At 41.1% G+C, this 22,931-nt stretch overlaps 1 protein-coding gene across 1 annotated transcript in view; it reads left to right on the top strand.

Annotated features, from left to right (window-relative positions):
- The window catches only part of CERS1 (ceramide synthase 1), a 1,087,666-nt gene extending 1,065,987 nt beyond the window's left edge, over nt 1-21,679 (top strand). The window contains exon 7 of the mRNA XM_044053851.1: nt 14,223-21,679. Coding sequence (XP_043909786.1) covers nt 14,223-14,265 — 43 coding nt within the window. The 3' untranslated portion in view covers nt 14,266-21,679. The remainder of the gene's footprint in view (nt 1-14,222) is intronic.
- Nucleotides 21,680-22,931: the final 1,252 nt, after the last annotated feature.

Below are 22,931 nucleotides of genomic sequence, written 5' to 3'. Positions count from 1 at the left end.
TTCTGACATCGGCTGAGGCAAGAAAAATGTTCCCAACGGGTACTTAGCTTTTAGATGACTTCGGTACTGAAAACACAGGAGCTAACCGACCGGCACTTGCAAACTGCTTCTGCTTCGGGCACCGCGCGGCAAGAAAGACTGAAGACGATGGCGTCGGCCGATGCCTTTATACTCCAGCCGTTGTGACGTCGGAGAGGAGGCGACGCCGGACCCAGACTTTGTAGTTCGGCCGACCGAGGGCTGCCTGAGGCAGGACAACCCATATGTTATGACTGCATTTGCATTCTTGAAGGACATCAAAGTAATCCTCATTGCCCCATTTTGGCCTCGACAAATTTGGTTCTCCTTTCTTTGGCCTTATCTAATTCAACAACCTTGGATTTTGGATACAATTCCGGACCTTCTGTCCATCCAGACAGACTTGCTCACCCAGACATTTTGAACCTCAAGCTGACAGCATGGTTTCTCCAATTCCTTTAGTTGCATGGCATCTAAGTCTTCTTTCCTGGTATGCCACATCCTAAACCTTCCACCCATAAACTGCATTCTAGTAAATGGAAGAGACTTAACATTTGGGCTTGTGAAAAACACACTGACCCCCTTCTCTACTTCTATAGAAAATATTTTAGAAGACATAGCCTGTCTTTTTAATGTGGGTGCTTCCCCTTCTGCCATCAGAATACAACTAGCAGCAATTTCCAATTTCTATGATGGTTTGGAAAAACATCCTTTAGCTTCTCATACATTTAGTAAGCCCTTTTTAAAAGGGACACATTGTTGAAACCTCCTTTCAAAGACCCTACACCACCTTAGGATCTGATCCTAGTGTTGAAAACCATTGTATATTCTCCCTTTGAACCCTCGGCAGAGTGTGATCTGAAGGTTTTGTCATGGAAAACATTGTTTTTGGTGGCTATAACCTCTACTAGACGAATTTCAGAAATGCAGGCCTTGTCATGTAAACCACCTTATCTGGTGTCTCACAAAGATAGAGTTTCTTTATGAACAAACCCCTCCTTCCTACCCAAGGTAGTCTCAGAGTCTAACTGTTCTAACAGAGGTGAATATTCCTTGCGTTTACTGGATGTTCACAGGAAATTACACTTGTACCTTCATAGGACAAAAGACATGAAAAAATCTGACCAATTATTTGTTTCCTTTTCCAGTGCAAGGTTTGGTAAGCCAGTCAGCAAGATGACTTTAGCCAGATGGCTAAAGGATTGTATTTCATTTATCTGATAAAAACAAAATTGCTTTGCTTAGGCCCATGAAAGACCATTTTGCAAGATCAGTAGCCACTTCAGCAGTTTTTCAATGTAGAGCTTCAATGGATGATATATATGCAGCAGCTAATTGGGCTTCTCCCCATACATTTATTACTCATCACAAATTGGACTTGGTCTCTAGGGGAAGAGAATCCTTTGGTTCATTGGTGCTCAGGAATATCCTTCCGTGGGTCCTCCCAAGATCTAAGGTAGTGGGGGGGGGGGCACTCTGTCTCATATGTGAAGGATAAAATGAAGATTGACAACATCAGATAATGAAGTTTCATACTTACCATAACGTTCCATCTGTGTTGTCCATCTTCATTTATCCTTGACACCCCTCACTCCATCCCATGGCGTTTGAAGATTTTTTTGGTGGAATGGATTATATACTTTCAAATTATTGTGATCTTTAAAGCATAACAGATATGGTTTCCCTTTGGGCTTCCTTATGTATTATTTATACATTCTCAGCAAACTCAATCTGAGGTAATTGGGAGAGAGGGAGGGATTGTGGTAGAGGTGAAGCTCGAGAGTTTTTGGCTGGCGCAGACTGTAGTAACGGCCGAGTCGGTTCCAATATTGGAACCAACCCCCCCCATATTTCAAGGATAAACGAAGACGGACAACACAGATGGAATGATATGTTAAGCACATAAGTTCTTTCTTTCTCAATAGTATTAGAGGAAGACAAAGTACAGAAAAATACAAGAATGCAGTTCTTTGTTTAGAAATGAATGTGTGGAATGAACTGCCCAGCAAAGCTATAAGCTGTAGACTAAACTAGCCTATGAAGCAAATCTGGATTCATGGCAGAGAGAGAGAAATCCCAGATTGTGACACAGATGATCCAAGATCCAGCATTAGGGGCATGCAACAAGCATGCGAAGTTAAGTCTACCAGTATGGTATTGAACGTTTAACAGTACTGTACGCTTCTTTTCTCTACTATTCTGTGCCTTGAATGACACTGGGAAAATTTAGGACCATGGACTGACCTCCTAATTTAGCTGCTCTAGAAGGGGTTATATGAAAACGGGAGTGGTACCAGCCACACTGTGACAGTTTACAGGATAGGTATTGAATAGAAAGTGGATATCAGATAGACATCCAACCACTCAGAGGTCTCAGTTAGAATCAACACTTCTAAACTAAACCATACAAATTATAATCACTCTAATTGGACCTTCATTGTCAACTTAATCAAAAAAAGAGGTAGTATAAGAAGTTAGTAACATCCTCACTCAACTAGAAAACAACATTAGTATAAGTGATATGCCCTGTGACATACAATGGGCTGCTAAAAAGGCGGTGATTAGAGGTATACTCATTCAAAAAGCATCATTGCAGCTTTACTGATCTTGACGCACACTTTGCATTGCCAAAAAGGAAACTGAAGCAGTCTTCACCTTTTGTCACTCAGCAGCTTTAAAACCTGTTAGACATACTGCTGCTGTTTGTCTGACAAATGAATTGTAACAGCTTTCAAAGTTTTTTAGTTTCTAGTGCTGTTCTGTGGTATTGCTGTCTGTTTGACAGCTTAAGTCTTATAGTGACAAGGTTCATACGGAGGAACCTTCCTGAAACTAGATTATTTTGTCCTGTGTTCTGGAGCATAATTAACATGCTTTATGTTACTACAAACAAGATGGCTTAAGCTGCTAATGAAAGTGGTAAACGAACAGGTTGCATGAATGTAAAAGGTGAGGGTTGCATAAAAACACTAGATTAGTATTCAAGAGATAGCTCCTGTCAGCATAACAGAGTTTTTGCATATATTGGAATAGTTTGAAAGTGGAAGAACATCTTTGCAGTAGCAGTTATTTATTTTATTTATTTATTTTACATTTGTTGACCGGGTTAAACTGGCTGGGCAGGTGCCCTTTTTCAGCAGTGACCCGGGGAGAAAAGCTCCATTAAGTACTAGTAAAAAAGGTAATACAGCAGTCAAATATTAATATAACACAGCTTATTCTAACAAATATAGTAAGCAATGAAAAAAAAAAAAGTTATCTAAAAACAGTCTATACAACAGAAAAGTAAACTATTTACAGTCTTTAAAATACATTTTGATTAAACAGTAGTTTAGAATAAAGGCTTTATAGAGTAAGGGAAAGAAGTAAGAATGTGAAGATGAGAGTAGGTGACGTATAGGGGTTAGGAATTTGTATGGAGAGGAGAGGGATAGGAAATGAGGCAGAGAGAAGGGCTGCTAGGAGGAGGGGGCTAGATTTATATAGGGATTGTTTAATAGGAAAGTTAGAAATGTGGAGAGATTGGAGGTTGAGAGTATAAAAAAACTAGTGGAATAACAGGGGAGAGGGGATGTATAGTACAATAGTATGCTAGAATCGAAGAGGGATAATATGCATGTATTTTATGGTGGCTGAGTGCAGTGGCAGTACTAATGATTTTTGAGGTGGTCTTTTAATGCTGCTTTGAATACTTTAGTGTTGGTAAGGGACTGTACTTCTTGAGGTAGTTTATTCCAGGACATGGATGGGTGATAGCTATATAGTTTACATCCAGTTTTAGTTTTGGGTTTATAAATTTGGAGTAAGTTTTGATTAGAGCTTCTAAGTTGTCTGGAGGGAGAGTAATAAGAAATAAGTTTTTATTTATTTTTATTTTATTTGTAAGTAATAAAGTTGAGCAAGTGTTGGGCAGAAATAAGGCAAGTAGAGGATAGAGTGAATAATGGAGAGTTGAGAGAGTACAAGATGGTGAGGTAGTTCTAACCAGTCCATTTGTTTTAGTGAGATGCAGTGATGTGATTTATAGTTTTGATTTGCTGCAAGACATGCTATTTTATTGTAGGAGGTTTCGAGCTTGGTGAGAAGGGTAGCGTCAAGATTAGTAAGGATCTGGGAGCCACACATAAGACTGGGTAGAAAGTATGACTGAGAGACTGTAATCCTGGCGTCAGAGGAAAGGATTTTTTTTATCTATAGAGTAGTCCTAGTTTTTGATGGGTCTTTTTGATACAGTTATTGATATGTATGTCAAACTTCAATTGGTCATCTATGGTGATTCCTAAGAGTTTGGTGCAGGATTCTACTTTTATGGAGGTGTTGTTAAGAGATAGTATGGAGAAAGTAGATTTGATATACGATATATTTTTAGGGAGAAACAGTAGCAGTTTTGTTTTGTTTGGATTGAGTATGAGTTGTCAGTAAGCCAGTATTCTATTGAGTTAAAGGCAGTTTGGGTGGCAGAATGGAGTTCAGAGATGGAGCCGGCAATAGTGGTGATGGTGGAGTCATCAGCATATTGAACTAGAGAAGTCAAGGGGGAGGCAGAGTAGAGAATGTTAGTGAAAATATTGAAGAGTTACAGAATCTTTAGAATCTGTTTCACAGAGTTGTAAGTAACATTAAAAAGTGGTATGAGGAGCAACAGAACTGTATGTAGCAGGTCATATGTAGGTATAATTTTATTAGGCTAATGTTGTGCATGCAAATATTTCTTTCAGTCCTTTATTACACAAGTTTATTTTAAAAGAAATCTGTGGTTAAAATTTGTCCGACTTCTAAACAGAACACATTCTAGGAGCTAGATTCCCCACACAGCAAAGGTTTAGTCCTCCTACAAAGTGCAGATCAACCAAGCTGGGGGTAGGAAGAGTTAAAAACTTATTACAGTTTTAGGAGTCTAAACATACAGCAAGGACTGTGCCCAGAAAGGATTGCAGCAACCACGTATAATCTAACGTGAAGGGGTCACTGCAGACCAGGTAGGATGTACAGTGACAGTAACATAAATCATGGAAATATGATCTAGAGAATTTATTTGAATGGAAAGAAGGAACTGGCCAAAATAAAAACCTGCATTGTTTGTTTAACTCTGTAGTCCAGTATGAATTTCATATGATCGAAATTCATTTGACTGATACCAAATGACCTAAACGTCATTTGACCTAAAACTCATTTCACTGACAGTGAGCACTGGCAGTCTGTAGAGCACTATAAGGCAAGTAAAGGGTATATGCCCTGTTCTCCACTAGAGTGCGACCCGGGAGTTAGAATATATAGTTAGGGGGAGTGTGTGGGGGTGGGGTGGGATGGGGGGCTTAGCCCCCCTCAAAGTTCAGTTTTACTGAACAATATAAAATCAAACCACAGAATATAAAATCAAACTAGGTGGGGGGGGGGCTACACCTCCTACACCCCTCTAACTATATATTCTAACTCCAGGGTTGCACTACAGTGGGGAACAGGTCATATACCTTTTACTTGTCTTACAGTGCTCTACAGACTGACAGTGCTCACTGTCAGTGAAATGAGTTTTAGATCACATGACATTTAGGTCATTTGGTCTCAGTCAAATGAATTTCGATTATATGAAATTTAGGTCATATGAAGTAGACCGATATATATATATATATATATATATATATATACATATACATATACATATATACATATATATATATATACACACACACACACACACACACACACACATATATATATATATATATATATATATGTATATGTGTGTGTGTAGATATATATATATATATATATATATATATATATATATATATATATATATATATATATATATATATATATATATAAAACAGATGCCTTACGCTGACCGTCTCAAAACACTCCAGCTTTACTCCGTCGCATATCGCCAACTCAGAGGTGGTCTCTGCATAACATACAAAGCTATGTCAAACCCAGAGCTGTTGGACATGCTCCACTTAAAGAAATCCCAATCCCTCCAAGCTAGATGCTCTAGGGCCCTAAACCTTGTCACCACAATAAACAGAACATACTGGAGGGATAGATTCCTGTGCCAGAGACTTCCCATACTCTGGAATAAACTACCTAACTATATCAAACAAAGCTCCTCATTAGCACTCTTCAAGAAAAATCTTGATTGGATGGGAAATAGGAAATTCACCCCGGGGATCACCTCTGTGGCTCTGCTCAACAGTGGCACAGGAAAATAATTCTCTTGGGTGGCAAAATCCATGGTACCTTTTTGGCTGGGCTTGTATAAGCCCCAGGGCCGATAGCCTAGTACCTACCTATGATCCTATATATATATATATATATATATATATATATATATATATATATATATACCTGGCCCAGCAATCAAGGAGGCTCAATCCTCACCACTAACACCAGTGAGGGGTGTTTCAAATAGGAGGAAAGGATAACAAATACACACAGTAAAGTGCAATTTCATTTAAAAACACACAGAGATCACAGTCACTCCGGGGCTGGTCACTCCCTTGCTCTCCAGGTCCCCAATAAGACTCCCCACTGGCACAGCTATAGGGTCCAGATTTCAGCCTACTGGGCAAGCTAAAACCTCTAACACCCTCTCTGCCCATTCAGTGCTTCGTGCCCCTGCCCAAGTAGCGGACACACACACCTACACATTGAGAAGAGTTTATACAACACAGACACTCCTGGGGAAGGCTGACACAGGTTCTCTAGCTGTGCCCCTTTTTCCCAGTCTATACAGTAGTACCAGCTGCTACCACCCACTAATATTTATCAGCTACTCAAAGGCCCTTAAAAGAGTGTCCAATTCTTACTGCGCAATATTATTATCCAATTGGTAAGTGTGACTAAACAGTCAAGGTTTATTAGAGTGACTTGGTACAGGAACACTATATACTTGCAATGTACTCTAGAGCTTAAATTATATCTACACAAAACAGCCACAGTTAAAAGGGTTTAAAATATTTAAGAATAAATAAAAACACAAGACAATACTTTTTACTACACAGTGCTAGTCAAGAGTTTGGAGATCACAGAGAAATATTTAAAATAATTCAGTAGTACAGTTCAGGCATCACAGAAAAACACTTAGTCTAATCTTTCTAGTTTCTAACTATTTCTAAGAGAAAACACAAGTCTAAGATAAACTTACATATAGAGCAAAGGCAGTGCTGACTTGGATGGTCAAGACAAAAATGCTTAATGCTCTCTGATTCTCTCTGTTTTTAAAATCACATTCCTGGTTCACATTACATCATTCTTCACACTTCACTGAGTTCCCAGGCTAACAGAAATCTACATTTACATTCTTCACCTCTGAGCAGAAACCAGAGCAATAAAGGACTTTTATGCATGCAAATTCTGGCCATTACCTCTGGTCTTAAAACAATAGCAAGAATTCCTTCATCTGTACTGGCCAGAGCCACGTTTATATCAAAGGGTCACAACATGCTTTACTTGGTCAGTAGAGTGCACTGTTGTTACATTTTTTCCAGTTCCACATGTAACACTATTTTTACCATTTAAGACAACAAGCCTGTGGTTTACATTAATATTCACCAAAATTCTACCTGGCTAGGCTGGCAGCCTTCACCTATCTTCACATATCACCCAGCCCCCCCCCCCCCCCCTCCGGAGAACTCAAGCTAGTTTTTCAAGTGACCCTTGAGAAACGCTGCTTGAGGGGGAGTTAGGTCTATCTGAGTATACCTTACCCCATTCCCTGTCTTGAGAGCCCATCTGCATTGGCATTGCTAATCCCACTGCAGTGCTGCACGGACATATCATATGCTTGCAACCCCAGGCTGCATCTTAGCAACTTGGCATTTTGCTTGCTGGCTCTGTTTAACCATGTTAGGGGGTTGTAATCTGTCATAACAGTGAATTTCCTTCCATACACATAAGGCTGAAGTTTCTGCAGTGCCCACACTATGGCTAGACATTCCTTTCCTACAGCTGCATAGCATTCTTCCCTGGGTTGGAGCCTATGAGTGAGATAAATCACTGGGTGCTCTTCTCCGTCTGAAGAAATCTGGCTAAGTACAGCCCCCACCCCATGGTTCGAAGCATCCACCTGCACAACAAATTCTTTGCTGTAATCTGGACTGGCTAATACAGGGGGGTCCTCCCAAAGCTTCTGGAATGCCTCATCTGCTGGGGTCCACACTACCTTATCTAGCCTGTTCTTCCCTGTCAGGTCTGTGAGGGGAGCAGCTATGGTACTACAATTGGGGACAAACTTTCTGTAGTACCCTACTGTCCCTAAAAATACCCTCACCTGATTTGTAGTAACAGGTGCAGGCCATGCCTGAATGGCTTCCACTTTGGCAGGTTCTGGCCTTATCTTACCACTCCCCACTCTATGTCCTAGGTAGGAGACCTCTGCCATACCCACCTGACATTTGCTCGGCTTAATGGTCAAGTCTGCCCAGCACCTCCCTGACATGCTGAAGGTAATCTGGCCAGGAAAGACTGTAGATGGCAATATTATCTAGGTAAGCAAGGGCAAACCCTCCTGCTCCTGCAACGATATGATCTACCAGCCTCTGGAAAGTTGCTGGGGCATTCTTCATCCCAAAGGGCATCTTTGTGAACTCATACAAACCAAAAGGAGTCACAAAGGCTGACTTCTCTCTAGCACTGGAAGTCAAGGGCACCTGCCAGTAACCCTTGGTAAGATCAACAATTTTAAGATACTTAGCCCCACCCAGCTGCTCTAGGGCCTCATCTGTCCTAGGCATGGGGTAAGCATCTGACTCTGTGTGACTATTTAATTTCCTGTAGTCCACACAGAACCTGGTGCTGCCAATCTTCTTTGGCACCAGCACCACTGGGGAGTCCCAGGGACTGTTGGACTCTTGAATCACCCCTAGTTCCAACATCTCCTGTACGTCCTCCCTCAGAGTCTGACTCTCTGAGGCACTCTATAAGGGACCAGCCTAATAGGCCTTTGGGGTCCTGTATCCACCTGGTGCTGCCTCAAGTGGGTGCACCCTGGTTTCCCACATGTCCCCACATTTCTGTAACACTGCTCAGATTTCTTGAACCTGGTTAGGCAATAGCTGTTGGGACATTGCTACCCCTTCCACTGAGGTGTCAGCCCCAGCCTCACTAAGGAGACCAGTCCCCAGATCTCCCTCAGACTCCTCCTGCAATCCACTGCAAATGCTCAGCACAAAGGCCTCCCTATCATGGTAAGGTTTCATCATGTTAACATGGTACAATTTGTGCCCCTGCCTTTTGCCTAGCAGTTCCACCATGTAGTTAACATCACTTACCTTTCTTACCACCTTGTAGGGTCCCTCCCACTCCCAAGCTGCTAGCAGCTTGTTGTGTCTGACAGGAATGAGAACCATTACCTGCTGCCCCAGCATACTGTCTAGCATTCCTGTCATACCACATCTTTTTCTGTTGTTGGGCTTTTGCCAGGTTCTCCTAGGCCAAGCCTATGAGTTCCCTGAGCCTTGTCCTGAGGTTTAGGACGTATGCCACAACAGACTCCTTGTGTGACTCACACTCACCTTCCCACTCATCTCTAATTAAATCTGGAGTTCCCCTCAACTCTATGCCCAAATAGCAACTCAAAGGGTGAAAAAAAACTGTGGATTCCTGGGAAACCTCTCTGGAAGCAAACAACAGATGGGGCAAATATTTGTCCCACTCCCTCTTAAACTAATCTGCAAATGCCTGTAGCATGGACTTGATTGTAGAGTTTAACCTCTCAACAAAACCATTAGTCTGGGGATGGTAGGGGATGGTCTTCATGTGCTTCACCCCACAGAACTTCCACAGACAAGCCAGCAGGTCTGACATGAAATTGGCATCTCTGTCAGTCAGTATTTCTTTTGGGAAACCTACCCTCCTGAAAATCTCTAACAAAGCATTTGCCACATTCTCTGCCTCAATGGAGGACAAAGCCACTGCCGCAGGGTATCGTGCAGTATAACCCACTACCACTAGGATATACTTTTCCCTGTGGGACTTGGGATACTCAGAGGACCCACAATATCCATAGCTACCCTCTGAAATGGCTCCTCAGTCACAGGCAAAGGCATCAAAGGAGCTCTCACCTTGTCTCCTGCCTTGCCTAACTTTTGGCACTGCTCACAGGTCCTGCAATATCCTGTTACATCTCTGGAAATTCCAGGCCAATAGAAGTTCTGCATAATACACCTCTTTCTACGTTTTATGCCCATATGAACTGCAAAGGGAATAACATAGGCTATGGCTAGAAGAGCCAGATGGTAGGCTCTAGTCACTACCAACTACTGTACTTTCTCACCTTCAAGCCCTCTTTCAGGGGTCCACTCACTGTATAGTAACCCTTTGTCCCAGTATACAGATTCCCCCTTTCCTTAAGAATCAGGTGCCTCCCTACCTACCTGCCTCAGGCCTTGCAATGTAGGGTCTGAGAGATGAGCCTGTCTCATCTCTTTCCTTGTAACCCTTCCCAGCTCCCCTTCCACAGGAAGTCTGGCATCCTCTGTCAGCCTGGGTACTACTACTCACCTCTATCTTTGCAGTCACTCTGTCCAAGGGACCATCAGTACCCCCCAAGCAGCTGTGGCTCACCTTCAGTCTCACTGCTACAGGGTAGTTCCCTCCCTGAAGTAAACACCTCACCAGTCCTGGCTGCAAGTATGCAGTCTGTCTGGGTCTCCCCCAGGCTACTAGACTTACCTGCTTGTCTCCAAGCCTGACTGTGTGTGTAACTTCACAAGCACAGGGTACTGCACTATCAAAATCATTCCCTATCAGGACATCTGCAGGTATATCTGTCAACACATTTACTTGCTGGCTTCCCTTTCCACCCTCCCAGTCAAGGTGAACCCTAGCCAAAGGTATTTGGAATGGGATCCCTGCTAAAGCCCAGACAAGTAGTGCTCCTCTGTAACCATTGCAGGCTTTACAATGGTTATATCAGAGGCTGTGTTCTCTATTGGCAATGGCCTTGTTGCCATTCACTACAATAGGATATAGCCTCTGGTGATAGTTTGGTACCCCTGTTGTCCCAAGACAACCTACTATTGGCATTTTGACTTTCCCACTTACTGGCTCCCTCACCTTTTGTTCCCCACCTTGCCTTCGTGGACACCTGTATGCCACATGGCCCCACTGGTTGCATTCAGAACATTTAACCCTAGCTCCTGGAAGTGTACCTTGCCTAGTGGCTTCCCCTGCTACTGGCAGATTCTGTTGGGGTAGTTTGTGCTGACCACCATGGGTTCCTTTAGACCCACGAGCAGTACTGGGGGTCCATTTCCTGTGCAAGGCTGCCCTGCTTACTAGTTATAGGTCTCCCTTTTTCCCCAACTCATCTGAAGTGGCACATTGTCTATCAGATCCTCATGTCCTCAGACAATGTGCTAATGGCTTGTTCCCTCATCAAAAGGCCTGCCAGCCCTTCAAAAGTGGTGACCTGACATCCACTCACCCAACTATGGAAATAAGTGCTCAGTTCAGCGACATATTCACAAACACTTTCATCTGCCTTGCGTCTATGCTCATGAACTTTTTCCTATACATTTCAGGTGTTAGCTTAAACAATTCAAACAAGTGATGTTTAACAGCAGTATAATCAAAACATGTAACGTCAGACATTTTTGACAAAACAGTTACAGCTTTACCATGGAGTAAGGGAGTCAGGAACCGTACCCAGAGCCTTTGGTCAACACTATACTGTTTGGATACCCTCTCAAACATATGAATGAAACTGTCAAATGTATCCCCCTCTTTAAATTGTGGAAGAAATTTACTGACCTTTTGTGCTTCTGGGGTCCAGTTACTCCCTTACCCATTACCTCCATGACTCTGGCTAAGAATCAGCATTTCCCTCTCATGCCTCCTCTGCCGCTCCTTTTCCTTGGCTTTTATCTCCAAATGCCTGGCCTTCAACTCAAGTCTCTTTGTCTCCAGATGGATTTTTAAGTCCTCTGCAGAAAGGTTGAGCTGTCCATTCTCCGAGGGTATTATATATCCACTGCCAGTCAGATTGTCCTCCTGGTTGCTGTTTTCTGATGCAGCTGTAACCACGGCTGCAATCAGGTCTGCCTTAGTCAGGTTTCCATGCACCAGTGCCCTAGCCTGTCACATCTCCGCCAGCTGGCCCCTTGTCAGCCTTCCATACTCTTCTGCTGACATGCTGCCTGCTCACCCTGACTAACTAAGCTAACAAAAGAAATAAAACAATTGTGATCTGAACTCTGAGTATTCACTGCGTGGCTGATTTAGAGTACAAAACACCTTCAAAGCTCACTGTACACAAGCTACAGGAATTCACTCTACCCACACCAGTACAAGCCAATTAGTATTTGCCAACCAGTTAATATGTGGTGTGGATATCCCACCTCTGCCAAACAATTAATATGTGATGCCCGTGCCCTGGCCCAGCAATCAAGGAGCCTCAGTCCAAATCACTAACACCAGTGAGGGGAGTCTCATATAGGAGGAAATGATAACAAATACACACAGCAAAGTGCAATTTCCCTTAGGAGCTCACAGAGATTACAGTCACTCTGGAGCTGGTCGCTTCCTTGCTCTCCAGGTCCCCAATAAGACTCCCCACTGGCACAGCTCTAGGGTCCAGATCTCAGCCTAGTGGACAAGCTAAAACCTCCAACACCCTCTCTGTCCAACCAGTGCTTCGTGTCCCTAACCAAGTAGCTGACACACACATCCACACCTTGAGAAGAGTTTATACAACAACACAGACACTCTTGGGGAAGGCTGGCACAGGTTCTCCAGCTGTCTCCCTTTTTCCCAGACTATACGGTAGTACCAGCTGCCACCACTGACTAATATTTATCAGCTACTCAAAGGCCCTTAAAAGGGTGCCCAATTACTATTGTGCAATATTATTATCCAATTGGTAAGTGTGATTAAACAGTCAAGACTTATTAGAGTGACTTGGTACAGGATCACTATATACATGCAATGTACTCTAGAGCTTAAATTATCTCTACACAAAACAGCCACAGTTAAAAGGGTTTAAAAATATTTAATAATAAATAATTAAAACCACAAGACAATACTTTTTACTGCACAGTGCTAGTCAAGAGTTCAGAGATCACAGAGAAATACTTAAAATAATTCAGTAGTACAGTTCTGACATCTCACAAAAACAGTCCTCTCTTTCTAGTTTCTAGCTATTTCTAAGAGAAAACACAAGTCTAAGATAAACTTACATATAGAGCAAAGGCGGTGCTGAATTGGATGGTCAAGACAAAAATGTTTAATGCACTCTGATTCTGTCTGTTTTTAAAATCACATTCCTGGTTCACATTTCACATTACATCATTCTTCGCACTTCCCTGGGTTCCCAGGCTAACAGAAACTACATTTACATTCTTCACCTCTAGGCAGAAACCAGAGCAGTAAAGGACATTGAGGCAGAGACTGGCCAGAGCTGTGTTTTCATCAGAGGGTCACAACATGCTTTACTTGGTCAGTAGAGTGCACTGTTGTTAAATTTTTTCCAGTTCAACATGTAACACTATTTTTACCATACAAGACAACAAGCCTGTGGTTTACATTAATATTTACAGATGACAGAATTATCTCCAAAATTCTACCTGGCTAGGCTGGCAGCCTTCACCTATCTTCACACACACACACACACACATATATATATATATATATATATATATATATATATATATATATATATATGTATGTGTATGTTTGACCTTTCAGAATGTCGAAGACCATATGGCCGAGACCATATGATCAACATTCAAAATGTCGACCTTGCAGAACTGGCATCTCTGTACAGTGTGGAATGGAAAGATTTCTATCTTCCGCACTGTAGTGCGATCTAGGAGTTGGTATATTTAAGTTCCGGGGGGTTGGGTGGGGGCAAAGCCCCCCTGCTAGCAGCGTGAAGGTAAGTTTTTTTTTTTTTTTTATTTAATTCCATGATCGACATTTTGAATGTCGATCATATGGTCTCGGCCATATGGTCTTACATTCTGAAATGTCGACCCTGTGAAGTAGATCCATATGTGTGTGTATATATATATATATATATATATATATATATATATATATATATATATATATATAGAGAGAGAGAGAGATTTAAAATATGTCTGTGTGTATATGAGTGTATGCTTTTTTTTGGCAAATGATTTTCAGCTAAAAGTTTGAGTGGGAAAAACTGGCTTCTAATGCCAGTTTTCCTGTTGTAACTAAAATGTTTTTTTTTTCTTCTTCTCCAGGGCACTTTTCAAGAATGGAGTTGTGAAAAGAAAGCATCTATAATTTATGCCTTGGGGGAAAAAAGTCTGCTGATTGAAAGTTTCTGAGGGACACCTTCCAGACTCCTAATAATTAGAACATTTCTGAAGAGTACTGTAGAGAAACAAAACAATGTCAAGTAATCCTTACATCACTGACGCAGACACCTAGCCAGATTTCCTTCAAGTTCTAGTTAGCAGGGTTAATTTTTCTAAGGATGACATACCAGAATATGAATGTGGATTCAAGGAATAAAAGAGCCTAAATTAAATGACTAATAAAATATGCTGCTATTGGCACCAGGCATGAATCTGTGCATTAAGTATAAACTAAACCTTTAAATGCCACCAGGTATGCAACACTGAATTGGACTAAGGATCATACTGAAGCAGTGACCTTACTGCATGTGACAAAACAGAGCACCAATTTCATTAGTGGCAATTTTGAGGATGTTTTTCAAAGTTAATGAATGTGCACTTTTTTTTTTTTTTAGGGGGTGGGGAGAACATGAACAAGTCTATAGACTTTGGTGTAATGTCAATATAATGTGGTGGTTATGCAGTAATAGGGTAGAGAAAGATGCTTCTGTGAACCCTCCTGACTTTCCTGTGGAAAGACTGAGTTTGTTAGGTGTTTAATTACTGTTGGTTATCTGTTGCTTCTTGAGTTTCCTCTGAAAAACTGGGTTTAAATGTTTAATTACCGTATTTTACAGCATCTGTTACTATCAGCAACTCATGGAAACTGAAAAAAAGACTTTTAATATTCACTGGTGTCCTACTGCATACTAGATTTTCAAGCTTGATGATCTGAAGGCATGCTGGGATCAAGTAACCCGCTTGAGGTCACAAGTTAGGTAATTGCTGAGGTCATTTTACTGTAATATTTGTATGTGCTACCACAACTGCAGAGCAGTCATGGGGACAAATAATCAACTGAAATCTGCAGCACTTTTTAAACTGAACTTAACAGAGCTGTGATATTTATGAAGAAATGATCTGCTTGATTATGTGTTATTTTGAGCCCATTTTATATTTTATTGTTCAGACTGTGACAATTATCTTTGCCCATATACATATGAGCATGCTTTAGTTTGTATTTTTGCATAGGCATCAAGATCATGTTCCCATATAATACCCCCAGATTAGTGTAGACAACATTTTAGGTGGTGCCTTCCATTTTCCTTAGCCATATGTTGAGCTAGTTATTTATTCTTTACCCAAGTCTAGAGTTGCAGCATGAACAAAATAAATCTCTTCATTCATTGCAATGACATGTTCTTTTAAATTTTAGACTTTGCTTTAAACAGCTGACTACAGTATCCAGTGATGAGCATAATTATCATCAATATTATTTTAGGTTCAAGATCAGAGTGCAAGGGAACCTCTCAAAACAGGACAAAAGGCTTTATTAGTTTAATTCTGTCAGATACAGGCAAATTTCTAAATGTTCAGGTTAGTACGTCTTCACCCACCCGTAGCATCTTGAGCAAACTTACAGATCCTCCCTCACGTGTGAGAAAACCAACCAACATTTACAGCTTACCACCATGGCTAAAATATATATCCTCTGTTGCAGACCATAGCAAAACCAGGTCCTGCAAAGGAAAATTATAATTGCAGCTGCCATCCTTTGGATGTCTTCATGCTAGTCATTTCAGTAAGCAGACAGCCAGCTTTGGTATGATATGTCTACACAAATTAAACACTCATGTCATTTACGTTCATAGGGAATACAGGGCTATCAGGGTGCAGACTATTACAAGCCTAGTCAACAACCAGAAGTCAGAATCAAATATTGTATGTGTGAGATAAAGGCCTTAACCATTATGCCCCCCCCCCATAAACTGTAATGTGCTTATGTGACATGAGCAATTCTGTAATGTTCTGGTCTAGATGACTGGAGTCCTAACCTTTTTCCTACTAGCATATCAAGCAGTTCTCTGTGTCTCAAGTCCAGCCTCCTGTTTGCTATTGTGACTTTAGTGAATTATTGTACACATGCTGTTAAAAACATGGGCATTGGAGGCAACTGCGATGGTTGTTTGTATCCTTGTCAGCATCACACCTCTGAGGACATTTGTTATAGGTCTAACCCCACCCTCCTTGGGTGGGGGTGGTAGGGAAACAATGAACAGTGAAAATGTAGGCTCACAATGCCTTCCCCATGTGAGTGCCACACTCCCTCTATAAAGGCTGCCACCTATCAGTGGCTTGCTGAGCCTAAAGACCACATCCAAACAGCATATTTTGTAACCAAACCCCCTTCTACAAGGAGACTGGTGCATTCCTTGGGTGGTTCTGCTCTGCCCCCTCACCTATCCTCCCCTGCCCGCTCTATCAGTTGCCTAAACAACTAATTAATCTGGAGGTCATCTGGGTCTCAGTGAGGGCTTTATCCCTCTTTGCTACCAAAGCTGGCTTATACAATGTATTTTTAACCTTAAGACTGTCTGATATGCAGAAAATCGGCTTCAGATACTGTTTCACAGGCGCATCTGTGAATCTCTACGGACCCTTCAGGAAAACTGCAGTAATTTTGGCATGATGGTCAAAACAAAGTCATTCAGCAATACCTGGTTATGTCTGTATTACATTTTTATAGTTATTTATTTACTTTCTGATCCGACTTATTTACTTTTGTTCCTTGAAAGGGAGGTCAAGCTATTTCTGGATGAAAACCAGTGACATATTCAGAGCTTGCACCCCCGCAAGTCTTTGCTAACAGTCATTTCAGAGCAATTAAAAAAACAGTACTCATGGAATAATAATGTACAGAAACAGATTAGACTGAAACCTTCATTCAGACATGGAAACTACTGTGTAGCATTATATTAGCCATTGTGACTTCTAAGAACAGTGCATTAGTTTGAGACTAATGTATGCACTGGTAGAGGTTAGGTTATAACATTATGAAACTTTCAAAAGAGTATTTATCAAAAATATTCTACGTGCAGCACAGCATGGTAGAGTTTAATATAGAATAGTAATACACTTGATGTCTAGCATGTAGACTATATGTAGGTGTAACACATAGGCTGCACACCTGTATTTCATCTCAGAAGGTTGTGCTTTCTGTTCCCACACCATCCATTTCAATTCCTGTACTGGAAGTGTACTGGTGCATGAGGGCTTTTCTGCACTCCTGAGTTGTCATCATTTTGGATGGGATGTTGAAATGAGCTACTGTATGTTTTAATATCCCTTGATATTGGTTCAGTGAAGATCTGGGTTCAGTTTTAGTGGTAACTTGAAATAACATAAGTCATGAATTTCTGCACACAAATACAAATAAGCTACAGCTGCCAAACTAAAATCACAGTGTTGCTTCATACATCTGTCTTACTCTTTCTCTTCTACGTTTTTTTCTACCCAGTATATCAGCTTTCTACCTTCTTCTTTCAATCACCCCTTTATTATTTTTCTTCTCCCTTCTCCATATTGCTATGGTTGTTATTTCTCAGAGTTGCAGTAAATACTACCTAGGGTGTGACTGAAAAGGATTCATAGTCTGTGCAGGCTTCCAGGTTACCAAGTAAATGTTTTAGTGATAAAAATAAAATATGTAGGTGGTATTACCATTTGTACAGAAGCCTGGTGCATTTTTGTTTTGCATCTCTGCTGTACAGCTGTCGGTCTATAAGACCAAAAGTCAAAAGACTGTAATGGTGGAAAAGAATTGTGTGTGTTGCTGTGATTTCTGAGTAGCAATAATAGTTTGGTGGGGATGTTTGCAAGTGTAAGCATTGGCTTTAGGCGAGTTGGTCACATATACTAATGTTGATGTGACACCCCTACCTCCTATGAAAATGAGAAAAGCTGGTTAATGGTGGTGACAGGAGTGTTTGCAGGGTACAAAGCCTACACATTTACCCTATTAGGTTGTGTTTTACATTTCAGTCTTGTAACCACAGGACTGCAAATTTTTGCCTTGTTCATGGCGGAAGGCCTGTTAGGGAACCCAGTAGTGCAAATGCAATCTGGACTAAAACTGATTTTAAGAGCGATATTTATCACATTGTGGAGATTTGACTAAAACTGCAATCACTGACAAAGCCTGTAGACCTTTTTGACTTAATCACATTATACTTATCACTGAAATAAAAAAAAAATATGATTAAAACTACCACAGAAAAAAAAACACTTCTCTGAGGAGCTTACTCATATACATATTCTAGTGACTGCAAATACATCATTTAAGGTCAGAAATGAGAAAGCATAGTCTAAAAAAAAAAGTGATGCAGATTTCTCAGAGATTATTAAGGGGTCCATCTCTAATTGTGCCCGCCACTTTCATAGGGCAATTTCCTGTTTTATTTTATTATTTTCCTAAATGAAATTTTTCTTTTTTCCAGATTTTTTTTTTAATTTATTTTCTAGGTTTAGAGGGCTACCTCATGCTTTCTTCAGTTTGTTAGCCTTGATCCTTTTGACTGAGTGCTGTCCAGATGTAGATGATATTGAGCAGTCAAAAGCCAGCTTGCAGCAATGACTGGGGGTGGGGTTCTGTTTTTTTTTTGATGCATCATATTTTGGGAAGATTTTAAGCAAAAACTACGAATACCCCAACTACAGTGAACTATAAGATAATGCCCTCAACCCTTCTGTGGTATGTTAAAACAAGCATGCCGCAAGAGTTGGAAGTATTTAAAAAGTGGAAAAAACTGATCAGTGAAACAGGGCAGTCTTGATTCAGACATGTGGGAGATGACAATAAGCTCAGGAAAAATGTCCTGACTTTTTCATTAAGCTTATCAAAAAAAACATAAATATCAGCCTGCTAATATTTACAAAGTTTTAAAGGGAAAAATTATGACTCTACAAATACATAACACAGCTGCAGATGTGAGCATGCCTTTCCAGCTAAAATTAGTTTAATTATGGCTGCTGCCATATTGCTAAATTGGAAATATGATTTCCATCTGTACAAAGTGTGCAGATTAAGGTCCCTTTGAGGATTCCTGTTGCAGTCTGTTCTAAGAGATCTGGAAAAGCAGCTAAGCCTCTCAGCAGAAGGATCTGAAGAGTTGTAAGACATGGCCAGCCATAACAACATCCCATTGATCATTTGGGATGTCTGCCCAAGCTTGAGAAGATTCAGAAAACCAAACCTCATGGACAGTTGTCAGGATTCTGACTGCTAGACAGGTGGAGTCATTATGATTGGGGATCTTCTTCCTTGAGGGTTAGGAAGGAAGATATGTGAGCTGAGGAGGTTTCATAGAGACCCTCCACCTCCATAGGTGCAAGGTCCTTTTGGAGGTCATCAACCAAAACATGGAAGGCCTGCCCAAAAATGATCTTTCTCTAGAGAGAACATCCAGGATGACATGCCTGATCTTGTCCTTTAAAGAATATTGTTTGAGCTCTGACTTCCTGCTGTAGTAGATAGCTGAACCTGCTGTCCTAGCTAAAGCATTAGCACAGTCAAACTTGCTGCGCGACACAGTAGGTCAATGTAGAAGCCACATTTAAAAGTCTTAAACAGCTGCATCTGAACTACCCCAAAGGTAAGGAGGACTGAAAGCTGCTCTAGTACACAATCCAATAGGGAGGAGTGGAATCTTCTAGACAGGTGCTACAAACAGATGAGGGCTCAAAACCCCTTGTGGTAGAGGTAAACAACCTCTTGTCTACTGTGTCAAAGGAACTGTAGAGGCTACTGCTGCTTTGAAATGAGGCCAAGAGGTTGTTCTTGCACCAGTGATTAAGGGAATGTCAAGTTCTATATAGCATCGCCCTGCGATATGATGCTTCTGCTGTCACAGGGTGCCTAACTGGTGTTGCTGGACATGACCAGTGGCACATCACTGTATGGGACTTGCACAGGAAGTTCCTTTGGTTCATTCAATGTGAACACCTAGATGGCTAACTTCTGATGGTCCTGTTGAGGAATTCATGGTAGCATCCTTAGCTTGGAAGTTCCTAAGATTTTATGCTGTCTAGATTTCCATAAATTAGGAGAAGTCTTCCTGCATCCATCTCAAAAGAATTCCAGTGTCTGTAAGCCATTCATGTCTCTGGAGAGGACCCATTCAATTATGACCTTGGCAGCCTGGATGTGGATGCAGAGAAATGGCCATTTACCCTCCTATGACATCTGAGTTTAATGGCGGGCATGATCACCACTGTCCTCACTGTACACTGCAATAGGACTGAGTATGAGTGGCTAAAGTTACCACATGATTACATATCTTCTAATGCCATACCTCTGTTATTGGGCCTTGTAGTGGTGGACTGTCCAACATAATTGTAATGTATCTTTTGCTACAGCTAAACCTGATATAGGTTCTAATGATGCCCTTTTCACTGGCAAGGTGTCCTCCTCAGCTTCTCCATCGGTCAACAGAACAGGCCTTTCCCAAAGAGGATATGAAGCATTTCTAATCCGTTTGATCAATAATCTGTTGTGTGGTACCTAAAGTAGTATGTTTGAAATCTCTATGCAGAAAGCTGATGCAGGTGTGGCAGTATTCCACCATAAGGGTCACTGTCTGTCAGGCACTCAGATGCTAGCAGAATAAATTACAGTAGCAGAGAGCCCCACCATTAGTCCTTTCATGGAGGTATGGATTTGGTACTTTTAATCCGATCAAAATTTGGGGATAGGCAACGCAGAGACCAGCCCTTTTGCCGTACAGAAGAGTGCCATTTTGCTACTTTTTCTGCTTCTCACAGCAGGGCAATCGGAAGTTGACTGTGGATATGTTGTCCATAACATGGCAGGACAGAATCCTCTGCGTCTTCCTGCCATTCTCTCTAACTTCACATCTAATGGTAAAATTTAGATAAGCACCAAAAGGGTGTTATTTCTTCCTGGGACAGAGAAAGATGTAGTTTGACACAGAGGTCCATGCAAGTGAAGGAAGTCCTCCTTGTATTAGCCAAAGAAAGTTCCTACATTTTGGGGAGACAGCCCACACCTCCTGAATTAGATCCCTTTCACTTACCAGACATTCCTGATAGGGTTGCAGAAGCGACAAAAGCCACCACAGACATACCACTTAAGAATATTCAACAGAAGGGAAAGGATTCTTGTGGGCAAAATTGTATTACAGGTCACCTTAATGTTACTGTGCACATTATTTTGACCTTCCTAAGATGTCTTTATGATTAGAGTCTTAGTTATTCCATAGTCATGTTGCAAGAATTTCCACCCATGATGACCTTCTGAAGGGGAGGACTATGGTCTAGCACCAGCTGGACAATCAGGTCTTCAAGTTAGTCCTGCAGCTCAGTTTTCCTTTAAATAACTCAATTGTACTTTCATTTCTGAAATCCTTACCCATTTTCTGTTCAAGACTTCTACCTCAGTTTCTGTCTTGGAGGTCACTTTTTGTTGGTTATCACCTGTTTTTGCATATTCTAAGAACTTCAGGCTATCGTTTATAGTGAACGTTTGAGCTTTTTCAAGGATTAGGTGTCTTCCAGGAGTAACCCATGTTCTCACCTAACAGCAGTACACAACTATCTTAAAAGCATCCACAACATAAACCAGAGGAAACTTTTGGGGAATAGGCAAAGGTCTGCCCTTAGGGAGTTCCCCAGGACAGTGGCATTTATGTGTACTAGGAAGCAAACCACACCACTTCCTCCTCTGGCTGTTCCTTAACACTTGTCACTTGTCCTGGGGCAAGTGACAGCAGCAGTTGGCCTCTATATCTAACTGACAGTGAATGGGGTCATAGTATTCTCACCCAGTTTGGCATGAGCCTGACTGTTATCCTGTTAGAGGAATGACTGAAGCAGAAGGATGCAAGTAGTGAGTAGCCATTGGTTTTGACTCGCAGGACTAAAACAATTAAAATTAAGTATAAATTCAAAAACAGGTGTAGAAAAATGTTGTTTCTTTCAAAAACATTTAACTGAAAATTGAGTATTTTAATTAGACATTAGTCCTGGAAAAGATTAATCTTTCCAAAGTAAAAACCTTAAGTGCTTGTTTTTGGAGGGCGGGACATGTTATTTTCCTTGTTCATTAGGAACATAGAAGCTGGGAATTTCGATAAACTTTAGGTTGTATGTCAGTGAGAAATTACTCCTCAAGCTATTTATTTAACATCACGTAGACGACAGGATCCAGGTACATACACTAGTTGGTCATTAATAAAGCTTTTGACATATTACAAGAATTCACCATTTCTTAACGCCTATATTATAAACTGAGTTGGTAACTAATGAACAGAGTAGAAAAGTTAGAAGCACTACAGTCTACTTGGAGAAACTGTCAACTTTAAAGAGAAGACATACTTGCTGCTGATTTTGTCTGTTTAGCATACACACGGTGGAAATACTTTGTTAGGATGGGAATAAGCTTGCTAAAAATGCATTGACCAAAGTCTCCCTCTTCCAGTAAGAGCAAGACATGATAAACAAGAAATAAATTCCATTCAAGTTGAGGAAGGTTGTATAGCTGATGTTTAATCCATATAAGTTTTCTTATTAAATACAGTATAGATAGGATGGTACTGGTTGGAAAAAATGAGAACTGTCACTCATGTAAATCTGAAGACATACCTGTAGGTTCTGAAAACCTGTTGTGAAGCCTTAAGGAATGTGAACCTTTTTTTCCCCAGATGTATTGAGGTTTCAATGACACCTCCCTCCCTTATTCAGGTCTCCGGTTAGATCCAAACTGGATTATGGACTCTTTGTAACCACATAGTAAAGTGCATAAAAAAAGAAGGGTAT

This window comes from Protopterus annectens, chromosome 13.part0 (assembly GCF_019279795.1).
Source record: "Protopterus annectens isolate FY-2018-M chromosome 13.part0, PAN1.0, whole genome shotgun sequence".
Taxonomy (NCBI): Eukaryota; Metazoa; Chordata; order Ceratodontiformes; family Protopteridae; genus Protopterus; species Protopterus annectens.
This window is presented reverse-complemented; position numbering and strand designations above follow the sequence as displayed.